Source organism: Prosopis cineraria, unplaced genomic scaffold (genome assembly GCF_029017545.1).
Source record: "Prosopis cineraria cultivar Desert tree isolate PC_DT_omini unplaced genomic scaffold, ASM2901754v1 PC13, whole genome shotgun sequence".
Classification (NCBI taxonomy): Eukaryota; Viridiplantae; Streptophyta; class Magnoliopsida; order Fabales; family Fabaceae; genus Prosopis; species Prosopis cineraria.
Window position 1 is genome coordinate 15,947,393 of NW_026555344.1, and position 14,056 is coordinate 15,961,448.

Here is a 14,056-nt window from a genome sequence, read left to right on the forward strand (position 1 = left end):
TCTTTGTTACTATTTGTCATCCCTTTTCCATATGACCGATATTCTCAAACTGATAAAAGCATATATTTTATTGTGCATATGTGTGTGTATAATTCGCAGAAGGAATCTAATGATCAACCGAAATTTAAAAAAAAAAATTCGAATCCAACTAATTAACCAAATCAATCAAATCAAATATATTGAATTCAATTTAATTTGGTTTGATTTTCAGTTTTGCTCATCATAATTCTGCTGTATTGTGACTAATTTACTCATATCACATTTTCATAATCTAAAAATGCACCTCCTAAATAAACCTATTCTTCCCCATTGACTATTATCTTCGACCGTTCCTCTCGCGCGCGCGCCATAGTCCCTGACCTGCAGCAGTGTCATCGCAGCCTACGTCTTCGTCGCCGTCGCCGTCGCCGTCCCGGTCGCCACAGGTTTCACTCGTTTCTCCATCACCTGCCTTATCTTTTCTGTTTGTCTGCAGGATAATTTCAAAGTAATCAAGCACTTTTAATTTTTTAAATTTTTAGAAGTAAAATCCTTAGAAAGCTTGATGAACTGAACTTGTTGAAATCTACAACAAATCATAATGTGTGATGTTAAAACGTGATTCATTGTTCTGTAGCCTTGACAAAATTTCCAATTCAAGCGTGTTCTGTGTTTGAGCTTATAGTCTCTTAACGATTATATCTATTGTAGTTATTTGTTTTCCTTGTTTTGCTAGAATTTCCGAGCTACTACCTTGTGTTATTAGAAAACTTGTCCGTTCCCTTACTTTAAGGATGAATAGTTCACGATTCATTCTGTTTTCCCATGGTATGTATAAGAAACAATGCTTTGTGCTTGTATAAATAATATTCTTTCAATCACGGTTCTTCTGTCATAGAGTTGGCGCATCAAAGGCTTTCTTTTTTCTTATTGTTTGGTTAAATCAAGTGTTCCTTCCCTATTCTCTGAGATACATAGTTATTTTAGGGAGAAACTTTCGTGTTGTGCTTCCCTGGAAAATGCTTCATCAGTGGTGTAAATTGAGGATCTTTAGGTTTTTAAACCTTACATGAACTGAAAGGACAGGTTTCTGTGGTTAATTTGACATCACTTCATCACAGAATAGGATTGAATTCCCCTGAAACTGGGTTGAACTGTCATATTCTTTGGATTCTTAATTAAGATTCTCTGTTTTAAATTGCACTATTACAAACCCGTTCAATGTTTGCTCCTTGCCTCCTTCATTTTGATTCTGAAATCAAACCTCATTGTCATCGCTATCACCTACCTCGTGGTCCTCCATTCGCATTGGCATTCTGTCGTGGTCCAGCTCAAGCTTTTGCTGCTGCTCGAAATGCACTGCCATTTGCATTCTGTAGTAGTTGCTGCCTGCTTCTTTCTCTCAGCTCTCATCTGCTTCTTTCCTGCTCCAAGTTCATTAACTTCCTTATTCTGGTTTTATTTTTACTGTGAGATATGGGTTGAATGTTTTCTGCTTAAATGATTGAAAGATTGAAGCTATGGGTGTTTAAATTTTGGCTCTGGATGACTGTGTCCTAAGTTTCGATTGAAGCTCTGTGATTAAAAATGGTACAGCTCTGATTGAAGCTCTGTACGATTGCATCCTAAGTTTTGATTGAAGCTCTGTGATTAAAAATGGCACATCTTTGGTTAAAGCTCTATATGACTGACTGTATCATAAATTGGTAAGTAGCTAATTAGCCGTTCTTCAACACTATATGCTCTAGCCATCTAGTGTCCTTATGATGCAGTTCCTTCTGGGATGCAACTGAGAAAGTTGTGTAGGGGATCATTTAAACTATTCAAGCTCTCTTTTTCTTTAGATTCAAAGCTGATGGATTTGATCATTTTCATTATCTGACTATCACTCCTTTGATGATGCCTGCTATTAGCAATCTGCATATACTTTCATAATTTTGCATCCATTCCTTGCTGGTCTCTGAAGGAAAATTAATATAATACAACCTTAATGGAAATATTTTAGGTAAGTAAATTTTGTTTTTACCTTGTTAGAAGCTTCGCAGGTATGGTATTATTTGTGTTGGACAGATTGCACTTTATTGATACTGATATTTTTTTCAGTTCAATGTCGTATGATTGATGTTTTTGGAGATTTGTTACTATTTTGAATTTTTATCAGAGAATCTAAACGAACATGTAGGAAAATTTCCCCAAGTTTTCTCCTTTTTCTTGCCAAGGTGGCGCGGGAGCCTTGTAAAATATAATCTAAAATGTTAAATTTTGTCATTTAATTGTCCTTTCTTTCTTTTATTGTTTGTTCAAGGGTAACTTCTTTCTTTGTCTTTGATGGATCTTGTAGTTTCATAAATTGTGTGATACTTATATTTCCTCTTTATTTCATCATCTTTTGTCTTTCTCCTTTATCTCTCTTAATGCTTCATATCAGTCCCTTCTATAAATCTAAATGATTCAGATTGTCCAATAGTGGAGTCTAGACTTGTCATTATGTTGATGATTTCACTGCTTCCTTCATTTCCTTGATTTCATGTAATCAAGCACACAAGTAGCATCCATGGTTTATCAGATTGTTGTGCTGTATTGTTCCAATAATTTGGATTTATTTGAAAATTTCTATTTGGATTTATCCCAGGTTTTACTTTAATTTAATAGCATGTAGGCTTTAAATAGGCTTTGACTAGGCTTTAATATCTAAGCCTTTTTAGAGCCTACACATTGTTGGCTTTGAAGCCTACTTAAAAACTTTAAGGCTTGATTCTAGAAGCCTTTTTAAAGGCCTACTTAATATGTAGGCCGGCCATACCTATCACAATTTGCTGGCTCAAGCTTGAGGCCCCTGTTGTGCGCTCAAGCTTGTTTTCATCCCTACCCGCTTTCTTCTCTTCTTTGGTTGAACTCATTCTTCTCGGGGTTTGAACCTTCACTGGCCACTTTTGTATCTTTAATTCACTCAGATCACTGACACTGCCTGTTCTAAGCTCAAGGTGGAGGGGTCTTTGCATTTTTGTCACTCTTTTTCTTCCCCCCCCCTTTGTAGGTTTTTTTTTAATTTGTTATTTTGCTTTAATTCGTCATGCTGATATTTAATGCTGCATCTGTCAGAAACAAGTGTTTGATTCGGGTCTAATGTAGTTGTGTGATTTTGCTGGTTTTTAGTTATTGTTGAAGATACAGAGAAGTCAAAACAAGCCCATGACATGAAAACCAAAAGCCACTTTGCTGCAGAAACATAGCAAGATGCACGGTATGTGGTCTGCATCTCTCTCTTAAAATGCAGAGGATTTGGAAGCCCAACAAAAAAATAGAGGAATGAAAGTCTGAATTGAAGATGACACATTCTTGTGGTAGAAAAGAGAGCATAATTGAAAGAGTGGGAGGCAACCAATTCTTCTGGAATGAGATAGAGAATACAAAACAAAGGTGATTATGACCAGTTCTAACTAAGTCTGGACAGCTGTTGCCTGTCCTAAACTCTAAAGCTTTGGTGCCAAATTGAGCAGAGTTGACTCTTTCATGCAGTCCTTCTTTTTGTCCCTAGGAAAAGAGCAGCAGGCAGCACTGTGTTTGCAGCCTCCACTTCTTTGACCTTCATGGACAATGATGGACATCTTTGAGCACAAGGACCTCTCAAAGTGGGCAAGTTGTGCATCAGCTTTCTAACAAAAGGAATTTCTTTTGGTTGTGTGACTATATTGAGGTCAGGGCTTTTCATAGGTTTAACTTTAGTTGTCATTATCATTATTGTAGTTGGTATATTATTTTGTACACTATAAAATATGGATGCTTGTCTATAAACATGTACGACATTTGATGGGCCATTGAGTTTGAAATGCTGGCAAGCTTTCGATCACCATTCACTTTGATCCAAGCTTTTGAGATTAATAGACTTCTACTCATAAATGGCATGGTTAGGTGGAGATCTATGACCAGTCTTCCAAGTGACTCTCTGGCCATCACATTTCCTGAGAAAGGGGGTGCAAATTTGGAAATGAAACATTCTAATATGTTAATCTCAAATCTCTGCAAGGAAGGCAGGATAGATGAAGCACGCAAGCTGTTTGAGGGAATGGTTGAACGGGATGTTGTTTTATGGACAACTATGATATCTGGATATGTCAAATGTGGGATGATGAAGGAAGCAAGGAGGCTGTTTGATAGAGTGGATGCCAAAAACAATGTTGTCACATGGACTGCCATGGTTGCTGGTTATATAAGGTTCAAGCAAATAAAAGAAGCTGAGAGGTTATTTTATGCAATGCCTTTGAGAAATGTCGTGTCTTGGAACACAATGATTGACGGATATGCACGAAATGATCAAATTGAGTTGGCTTTAGATTTGTTTAGGAGAATGCCTGAGAAAAATGTAGTTTCATGGAATACTATCATTACAGCATTGTCTCAATGTGGGAGGATTGAGGATGCATGTAAGCTTTTTAATCATATGCCAAAAAGGGATGTGATTTCATGGACTGCCTTGGTTGTAGGATTGTCAAAAAATGGTAGAATTGATGAAGCTCGTGCTCTTTTTGATAATATGCCTGTGCGTAATGTGGTCTCATGGAATGCAATGATTGCCAGTTATGCCCAGAATAAAAGGTTTGATGAAGCTATAGAATTGTTTGAGAGAATGCCTGAACGAGACACACCTTCTTGGAATGCAATGATCACAGGTTTCATTCAGAATGGGAACTTAGATAGGGCTGAAAAGCTATTCAATGAAATGCCACAAAAAAATGTCATTACATGGACTGCAATGATGACAGGTTATGTGCAACATGGGCGAAGTGAAGAAGCATTGAGAATGCTTAACAAAATGCTGGCTATTGACTGGATTAAACCGAACACAGGAACCTTTGTGACTGTCTTGGGTGCTTGCAGTGACTTAGCTGGTCTTTGTGAGGGACAACAAATTCATCAACTTATAAGTAAAACAGTCTATCAGGACAACACATGTGTGGTATCTGCGCTGATAAATATGTACTCAAAGTGTGGAGAGTTAAGTGCTGCTAGGAAGTTGTTTGATGATGATTTATCAGGCCAAAGGGATTTGATATCTTGGAATGGCATGATTGCTGCATACGCACACCATGGATGTGGTAAGGAGGCGATTAACCTATTCAATGAAATGCAAGAATCTGGGCACCATGCAAATGATGTCACGTATGTGGAATTGCTCTCTGCTTGCAGTCATTCTGGTTTAGTGGAGGAGGGGTTGAAATTCTTTGATAATCTTGTAAAAGACAAGTCCATCCAAGTCAAAGAAGATCATTACACATGTTTGATTGATCTTTGTGGTCGAGCAGGAAGATTGAAAGAAGCTTATAATATCATTGAAGGACTTGGAGAAAAGGCATCATTGTCTATTTGGGGTGCTCTCCTTGCTGGATGTAATGTCCATGGAAATGCTGATATTGGTAAACTAGCTGCAAAAAAGATTTTTAAAATTGAACCTGAAAATGCTGGAACTTATTCTTTACTATCTAACATGTATGCATCAGTGGGAAAGTGGAAAGAAGCTGCTATCATGAGGATGAAAATGAAGGACAAAGGATTAAAGAAGCAACCTGGTTGTAGTTGGATAGAAGTCAACAATAAAGTGCAAGTATTTGTTGTTAGTGATAAGTCACATTCTCAATCAGAGGAGATGAACTATTTGCTTATTGCTCTACATGCGAAAATGAAGAAGATTGGGGACACACCAGATGATGATTTATTAGTTCATGTGGAATTTGAGTAGCATGAACTTGTATTGCCTGATATTTCAATAATCTAGAATGGAGATGAACTGTGAGAAAGATCATTGGTGAGAGATATTAACATGCTTCTAGCCCAAATATTGTTTGCATTAGTTATGGATATACATACTAAAACCACCATTCTTTTTCGACCAATCAGTCAAAGTTTTGATCATTGCCCCTTTCATTCTTAAATTTTATATATACTATATGTGTGTGTGTGTTATAATAATTCTAACAAAATGTTTTATTCATGAATTATGAATATTATGATTCACTTTTCAGACTCCATACAATGGGAAGGACCCACACTAGGTTTAGGTAAAGATTAGATGGCATGTGCTGGCAGTGATGGCAAGCATGATGAGATTTCATTGACATGGTTCTCAGCACTTTATGACGAAAGTTAAGTTTGTAATGAAATTTATATTTAAATATGTATTTTTTTAAAAATTTAATTTGATAAATTGAAAGTTTTTTGAATTGATATAATAAAAAATACTTTTGAATGTACTATTACTAAAAAAACATTGATTTTTATAATTTGTAGTTTTAGTTATACAAACATGATGCATTAGAAATGTTTAAAAAATATGTGATAAAAATTTTAAATAACATAAAATTTGATATTAAATAATGATAAGAATAAAAAATATATAGCTTAATATGTTGGCCAAAACTTATAGAAATAATTCAATATATATTAGCACTAAAAATCAATATGATTAGTTATTTAGTCTGTAATCTACAATCTGGTCAATTTAAAAGTTAAATACACATTTTTAACTTAATCATTAATCATTATTAATACCCAACATTCAAATGTAATTTTAAAAAGTTACCCTAGAGCCATTCTCAATGGCTTTCAGAATGGACTTCAAATTAGATTTTCTTACCAAATTTTTCACCCAAAAGCATTTTCTAAAAGCTAAAAGCTGTTTACCCAATCGTTGCCTAAGTCATATTTCCCATCTCTTCGGTAATTTCTAGTTCTCTCTGTTTTTTGATGTTGACGGTTCTTCTTGTCTACTTTCTGGACTGTTGCTTGGTTGATGAGGGAAAGTGCACATTTTGTGCTTGGGCTCACTTTGGGTTTAGAATTTAGAGTAATTCAAGTTGTCTGTTTTGTTCCGTCCTATATACTTATTGTTGTTTGCTTGTTTGTTTTTTTTTTTTTTTGATAAAGAAGGCTAAGCCCAATACATTAAAAAGAAATTACACACAGGAGGATTGAAATCCCAATCTATCATAAAAGACTAAGCTCCTTAAGAATTCTGGAGCAACTTCAAATAAAGAAAAGTAAGACATTCCTTCCTTTGCTAGCTTGTCTGCCCCTTGATTTTGATTCCTCAACACATGCTGTATTTTAATTTCCCAGTCATATTATGAATTCCAGAAGAGCCATGCTGCCCTTGTTGCTATATTCTTTTCCCCTGTTAATCTGCTCAACAAGGGTTTCACAATCAAATTCAAGAAGAACCTTCCTAAAGCCAAAATCCCAGACCAGTCAAAGGCATTTCATTATTGCCCATTTCTCAGCTTCATAAGCATTACATAATCCTAGATTATGACAGAATCCCACAATCCAGTGGCCCCTGTGATCCATCAACACACATCCACGCCCGGCAGCTTTGTAAGTAGTGGGATCCATAGCTCCATCAGCATTAACCTTAACATACTCAGTAGGTGGAGGGGGCACCCAACCATCAAAATGATTTTGTGAAATGAGCAACTAAGATCCTCCAAAGTGTAATTAGAGACATAATTTCCCAAGCAGACAAACTAACCATTAAAGGGTCGTGAGGTTTTTTGAAAATCTGGGTCAAAAACTTATTAAGCCCCGCTGTATTTTTGCTTGCCATGGTAAAGCTTGAAGCCTATATATTATTATTGATCATGTTCGAGTTCTGTGAATTGCTACGTTCATGGGCTTTTGGATTAGTTTTGATATGTTATCTGCTCATGAGATGCAGTGATATTTTTAGAACCAGACGCAATAATCTTGTTTTCAGTGGCATACTATCCATCGTTGTCTGGTCACATGGGTTAATGATTTTTTTATCGTGTATCCAATGATTCTTAGTTAGAGGAGAATAATGTTAGATGTTTATAGAGCTATTAACGGGTCCTAAAAGGCTAAGGCCTAAACAGATTAGGCATGACTCCATTTTGTTCAGTTCAGCTTTAGTCTTTAACGCCTCAACTCTATATTTTTTATTTTTTAATTTAAAAATAAAAAACATATTTAAAATCTCAAAAAATTATTACATTTAACAATAAGCTTAGAAAAACAAATTTAAGTCTAACAAAAAACAACATCATCATAAAATCAACCTTGATAACAATCAAATTTTGTTAGCATTATTAGCTAAATCTTGATGACTTTCATTATCATCAGCATCAATATATTTTCATTCTTCTCCTTGTAGAGCTCCATCAGTGGCAAAAATATTAAACTTTTCATATATTCCTTCGTCACTTTTATGAAATAAGACTAGGGTTTAGAATTAGTATAGTATTTAATTTTTTTAATATCAAAATTTTTTAAAAAAATTAAAAAGGACTTAAAAGAGCCAACCTTAGTCCTAAAAGGCCAACCAATTTGTCTTAGGATTTAAAAAGGTGTAATTATTATTTTACATTTTAAAATAACAACTTGCCTTAAATTTTTTTGGTTTAAAAAAGTTGACCCTACAAACTCGACTTTAGTTGATGGCTTTAGATGTTCAGTGTGACTCTAGTCACATTTGCAAAATTACGCATGAGGCTTGTTTGAGCTCATTTGTGAAATTATATTCATTTGATTGACATTTATGTTAAGATATTTGTTTATGTTCAAACATTTGCAAAATAATCAATATTTTTATAATTTATATATACTTTGAATTATTATCTTCACCATTGATATATACTTCTTCCATTTAAAAATATAATATATTTTAATTGAGTGTCATCTTTTAATAAAATAGTTAATTATCTTCAAACTAACACTATATTTTTATATTTATCCTTATTTAATACAACATTTTATTTTAAAATAAATATAAAATAATTTATTTATTATGAATACTTCTAGAAAAAACATATTAACTATACCATGTTATACTAAAAATACTTTATATTTTTTAACATTTAACCTTTCAAAAAATACTATATATTTTTAAATTGAGAAAGTGTATATTTTGTGTTGATATAAAATTATGTGTTAAATTATGTTTTCATCTGCTTTATTTTCTTTAGTCAACTATTTCTTTTACCCGTTCAATGAAGTAGAGGGCTAAAATTCATTTTATTTATTTGAAAAATTTTGAAAGAATATTTAGTATGAGAAAAGGAATGGGAAGGTGAAAAAAAAAATTCAGGAAAAAAAAAGGTGAAAAAATAATAATTTTAAAAGCATATTTAGTATTGTCAAAATTTTAACAAAATTCTTGTAAAAATCTCATAAATTTTTGTAATACTGTTTTACATTTTACCTAAAATTAATTATATCCCCGACTAAACACAACGAGTAGCAGTTCCAGTTCTGTTTCCCTTCGTCGACGAACAAGCATTTCACAGTCGTCGACGCCGTCTACTGTTGTCGGCCCTGCATGGTTGGTCTGGGTCCGGTGAGATTCATTTGTTCTCTCTGCCTTTGTATTTAGATTTGAATCTGTTCCCCGCGGCGGTTATTCTTGCTTTGTTTAAAATTTTTCATTTTAATTTGGCTCTGAATCTGTTCGTTTGATAGTTTGAATATCGACGCTTTTGAATTTGGGAATATTTACGGATTGAGTTGTTTTAGTTATGGTTTTTTCTTGAATGGTGTGTAATTGGCTGTTGTACTTCTGCCATTGTTTATTTGGAGTTGCAGTGCATTGGACTGGCCTTCATCTACTACTTTGCTATAGTTTGCATATAGACTGTTGATGCAGCTATGTCTGCAACCAAGGCTCGAGTTAGTAGCTTTTCTCGCAATGTTCCTAACATAACGTCTTCTCAGAATCCTGGACTTAAGCATGGTCCTAATGGAACAACGTTTTTATCATCTGGCATTCCAGATTTAGACAGTAATTTCTCTCTTTCTCACTATTCTCAAAGCATCTAGAGTACATGAATGTGTTCAATTTATTTTTGTGATTTATGTTTAGTCTCTACTCATAGAACCTTTTCCTTTTCTAGAGATTTTAGGTGGCGGCTTTTCTCTGGGTAGCCTTGTCATGGTGATGGAAGATGCTGAAGCACCTCATCATATGCTTCTATTGAGAAATTTTATGTCTCAGGGACTTGTCCACAAGCAACCACTCTTTTATGCTAGCCCATCTAGAGATCCTAGAGGATTTTTGGGTACTTTGCCTAATCCACGGTCACTTGAAGATGACAAATCTCGTGAACATGATCCTAATCATGTAACGTACTTTGTTCATTTCTTCTGTTACGCATTTATTTTCTTTTATTTTGCTGTTCATGTTGTGTGTAATTTCAGGATAAAGATTTGAGAATTGCTTGGCAATACAAGAAGTATTTTTGTGAGCCACAGCTAAACACTGGCTCTGGCAATGGTAAGCTTGTTTGATCTTAAATACATTCTAATGTTATCTCTTGGATGGTTTTAATTTTGCTTGTCTTGATGAAAAAGCACAAAAGCATCTATTGTCCTTGGTTACTTATTGCTATGCTCATATGGAGCTTCATGCATAATATAGTTATTTTCTTGCTCAAAAAGTAAGAACTTTTACCTTTCTCATGGATTTCTAACCATGAAATTTTGCATTATAAAGTTGCATGTATTATAAAATCAAGTTTCTTTGTTAGTTTTTTGGTCACTGATAAATTGTTTTTCCAGTAGTTACAAATAATATTACTGTCATTTAAGCAAAACAAATTACATATGGTGGCATGTGCTTTGAGAATGAATATGATGCAATTGTCATAGATTTTCTGATTGTACAAAAATGTCAACAATCTATGTCTATCTGAGTGTGTTAAAAATAGAGATGAATCTCTGTCAATATATTAAAAAAAGTAGGAGAAACTGGCAATGTATAACGTACAACCTTGTACTTGCAGACGAGTCACCAATTCAACCCATTACAAATATTAAGCATGCACATTTCACATAATACAATGCAGGTGCCAGGCATGATTACTGTAATGACTTTGATTTGCGGAAGCCTCTGGAAAGGCAATTTTTCAACAGTGCCCTTGTAGATTGTTTCAGTACCAAAGATTTGATGAATCTTACTCTCCTTCAAGACCAATGTGCAACATTCTTAGCACAATTCTCAAGGTGTTTTGATGGTTGAGAACTCTAGCTCTAGTTAGTCCATTTAACATGTTTGATGTTAGAAGTTTGTTCAACTATTCATCCATGTCATCATTTGGAGACACTGCAGGAACAAAAATAATGATCCAAGGATTACGTGCATGACCAGGAATTTTTGTAGGAAATTCTGTTTATCAAGCAAAATAGCAAAGTTGCTTTAAAAATCATTTTGGGCCCAAATTTTCTGCTTGGAACTGTTTCTTCTGTCATTTATTCAACCTGTTAAAAGTAAATTGAAAGTGTAGCATTGCACTTCTGTTAATTTGATCTATCTTGGTGCTGATCCTGGACGTTTCTCTGGCCCTAATTTTTGATAAAGACTGCACCTTGGGATTTCTGAGATTTTGATGAATTAATCATTCTTGATGAACTCTTTGTCTATTTTGAATTTTCTGACATTATATAGTGACATAATCAGACATGAAAGCAGCATTTGTCCAGCTGGTCGGATTGCCATTCAATCATTCTGTTCTCCACAATGTAAATATTCAAACATGGTGAGTATCTATGTCATTATCTCTTTAAGGTTTAAATGATTTTCACTTTTGTCTTATTACCTAATTTTTTATGCTTTTATATTTTTCATTGCCAATGTAACAATTATTACCACAGGAGTGGCAGATGCTTTCCTTTATTAGGTCTCTGAAAGGCTTGACCAGGTCTTCAAATGCTGTTGTTGTTGTAACTTTTCCACCTTCACTTCTTTCTCCATCTTGCTCAAAAAGATTGCAACATATGGCAGACACTTTGTTATCTGTTAGGGCAATTCCAGGTTCTTATTCAGTGATGATCTTTAATTTTGTGTTGTTTTATTATAAGGTTGTGCTATAGAGTGTTTGAAATTTACAGCCGTCGGATCATTCTCATGATTCACGCATGATAATATGTCATGAATAGCCCATCCCTATAAAAGTTTGCCTTAAAGGCGTTGTTATATTGTTTTAGATGAGGACAAGGAAATGGCAAAACTCCTTACTGGTTACCAGGACATGGTTGGGCTCTTAAATATACACAAAGTGGCGCGCATTAATACACAGGTCAATCTATTTAATCCTAATTTTTGATGTATCTAGAGTGCGTCTGTACGTTTAGTTTGTTTACTCTTTTTATGTGTTTGCCTATGGCACACTCTTGTGCTTCGTCACATCTGCTTCTTAAGTTTATACAGTTGTGCCCTGCCTAATTTATTCCATTATTAGTTCTTATTTTTGATAATGGACAAGTGATTATTTTTGGATCTGCATTTCCACTCTGCAAAGATGATAGAAATTATGCATTTTTGAAATGAACTACGGTCTAATTAAAAAACGGATACATGAACTTTGAAATTTAACAACAATACCTCAGAAGTTTAACCTAAACTGACATGATCTCCAGTTAAAATTGACTGCAAGCGACTGCTATATTGAGAAGAAAATTTTAGTTAAAGACCATGCGACTTGCAGTTAATTTTAGTTAATACTTCTTCCGGTCTAAAATATAATCCTTTTCTTCTAGTTATTATTGGTCTTAAACATACGCAACTTAGCAGTTGTAGAATTTTTTTCCTCCATTTTACCTATTGTATTTATTAATTTAGATTCTTGTGTGAATTTACGATTTTTTTTTTCACTCATCACTAGTATTTAGGACTAAGGGTAAAAAAGAAAAATAATATATATTTTTTATTAGAATAGAGATTTTATTGTTATGCAGATTATTTGAAATGTAACAACAATACCTCAGAATTTTAACCTGAACTGAAATGATCTCCAGTTAAAATTGACTGCAAGCGACAGGTAGATTGAGAAGAAAATTTTAGTTAAAGATCATGCGACTTCTTGCAGTTAATTTTAGTTAATGCTTCTTCAGGTCCAAAATATAATCCTTTTATTCTAGTTATTATTGGTCTAAAACACAAGCAACTTAGTAGTTGTAGAATTATTTTTTTTCCCATTTTACCTATTATATTTATTAACCTAGATTCTTATGTGAATTTATGATTTTTTTTTTTCACTCATCACTGATAATTAGGACTAAGGGTAAAAGTGAAAAATAATATATATTTTTATTAGAATAGAGATTTTATTGACATGCAGATTATTGTTGAAAGCTGCATATATTTTGAATCTGGGAGTAATTCCCAAAGCCTGTGATTGAGATTTCTCTTTTTCTCTGTTTTCAAGGCATTCTATCTGAACAAGCTTAATTTACTCTTAATTTCAAATCTCAGGTTCCTCTGATTCTTGAAGCCACCACATTCTCAATAAAGTTGCAAAAACGAAGGTTTTTGGTTTTAGAATGTCTAAATCAAGCTCCTGTTGATGGCTCATCTGGGAATTCGTATGGCACGTCTAGTGGTTGTTCTGGGTCAACTAAAGCTGGGCGACTTGATTTTTAGATGGCACTTGTTTTATTTGCATTCATGTCTACGACAGCTTATTTCCAAGTTGGTGTAAAGCACCAGTATCTAAAGGATTGTTTGGTTTTGTTTTTTATTTTTAGAGCCGAAGTATAAATCTGAAGTTTTCAGGATAGCACAATTGATATCCTTCCGTTTTAAAAGCCGTGATGTTGCTCTCATGCTTTTTAAAATCAAACAATTTTTCTCGTACTAACACAGTTTTCTAATGGTGTTAATCTTGAAAGATGTGATCCATAAATTGTTGCCACATGTTTTGACCATTGCTTTTTGTTAGCTCATCTTCATCTTTCCCAATCTTGCTCGCCTTTATCCTTATCACGCATCACTTCTTCGTTTTAATCTCGATTCATGATTCCTTTGATTTTCATTGCTATATTACTCTCAACTACTATATCTTCTTCTTCATCCCCAATCTTGCTCACCTTTATTCTCATCACACGCTTCTTCGTCTTAATCCCGATTCGTGATTCCTTTGATTTTCATTGCTATACTGCTCTCAACTTTTGCATCTTCTTTTTCATCTTTCCCAATCTTGCTCACCTTTATTCTCATCACACACTTCTTCATCTTAATCTCAATTCGTGGTTCCTTTGATTTCCATCGCTATACTACTCTCAACTACTACATCTT

The 14,056-nt window shown here is 34.1% G+C and overlaps 2 protein-coding genes across 8 annotated transcripts; both read left to right on the forward strand.

The window, feature by feature from the left end:
- The first annotated feature begins 268 nt into the window (after positions 1–268).
- On the forward strand, positions 269–5,870 carry LOC129291742 (pentatricopeptide repeat-containing protein At2g35030, mitochondrial). Of its 6 annotated transcripts, none has more exons than XM_054929258.1 (4): positions 269–425; positions 3,136–3,223; positions 3,328–3,399; positions 3,499–5,870. In XM_054929258.1, exon 4 carries the CDS (start codon positions 3,809–3,811, stop codon positions 5,714–5,716), a length of 1,908 nt encoding a protein of 635 aa, XP_054785233.1. In that variant the 5' UTR covers positions 269–425; positions 3,136–3,223; positions 3,328–3,399; positions 3,499–3,808; the 3' UTR covers positions 5,717–5,870. The 6 variants fall into 6 exon arrangements, with proteins under 6 accessions (XP_054785233.1, XP_054785235.1, XP_054785234.1 ...); XM_054929260.1 differs by having other exon boundaries at positions 3,518–5,870; XM_054929259.1 differs by having other exon boundaries at positions 3,333–3,399.
- Positions 5,871–9,207: 3,337 nt separating this feature from the next.
- LOC129290450 (elongator complex protein 4) lies at positions 9,208–13,619 on the forward strand. Of its 2 annotated transcripts, none has more exons than XM_054927221.1 (9): positions 9,208–9,325; positions 9,571–9,766; positions 9,879–10,105; positions 10,183–10,258; positions 10,830–10,986; positions 11,429–11,519; positions 11,635–11,794; positions 11,968–12,059; positions 13,235–13,619. In XM_054927221.1, exons 2-9 carry the CDS (start codon positions 9,634–9,636, stop codon positions 13,400–13,402), a joined length of 1,104 nt encoding a protein of 367 aa, XP_054783196.1. In that variant the 5' UTR covers positions 9,208–9,325; positions 9,571–9,633; the 3' UTR covers positions 13,403–13,619. The 2 variants fall into 2 exon arrangements, with proteins under 2 accessions (XP_054783196.1, XP_054783197.1); XM_054927222.1 differs by having other exon boundaries at positions 11,441–11,519.
- The last annotated feature ends 437 nt before the right edge of the window (positions 13,620–14,056 follow it).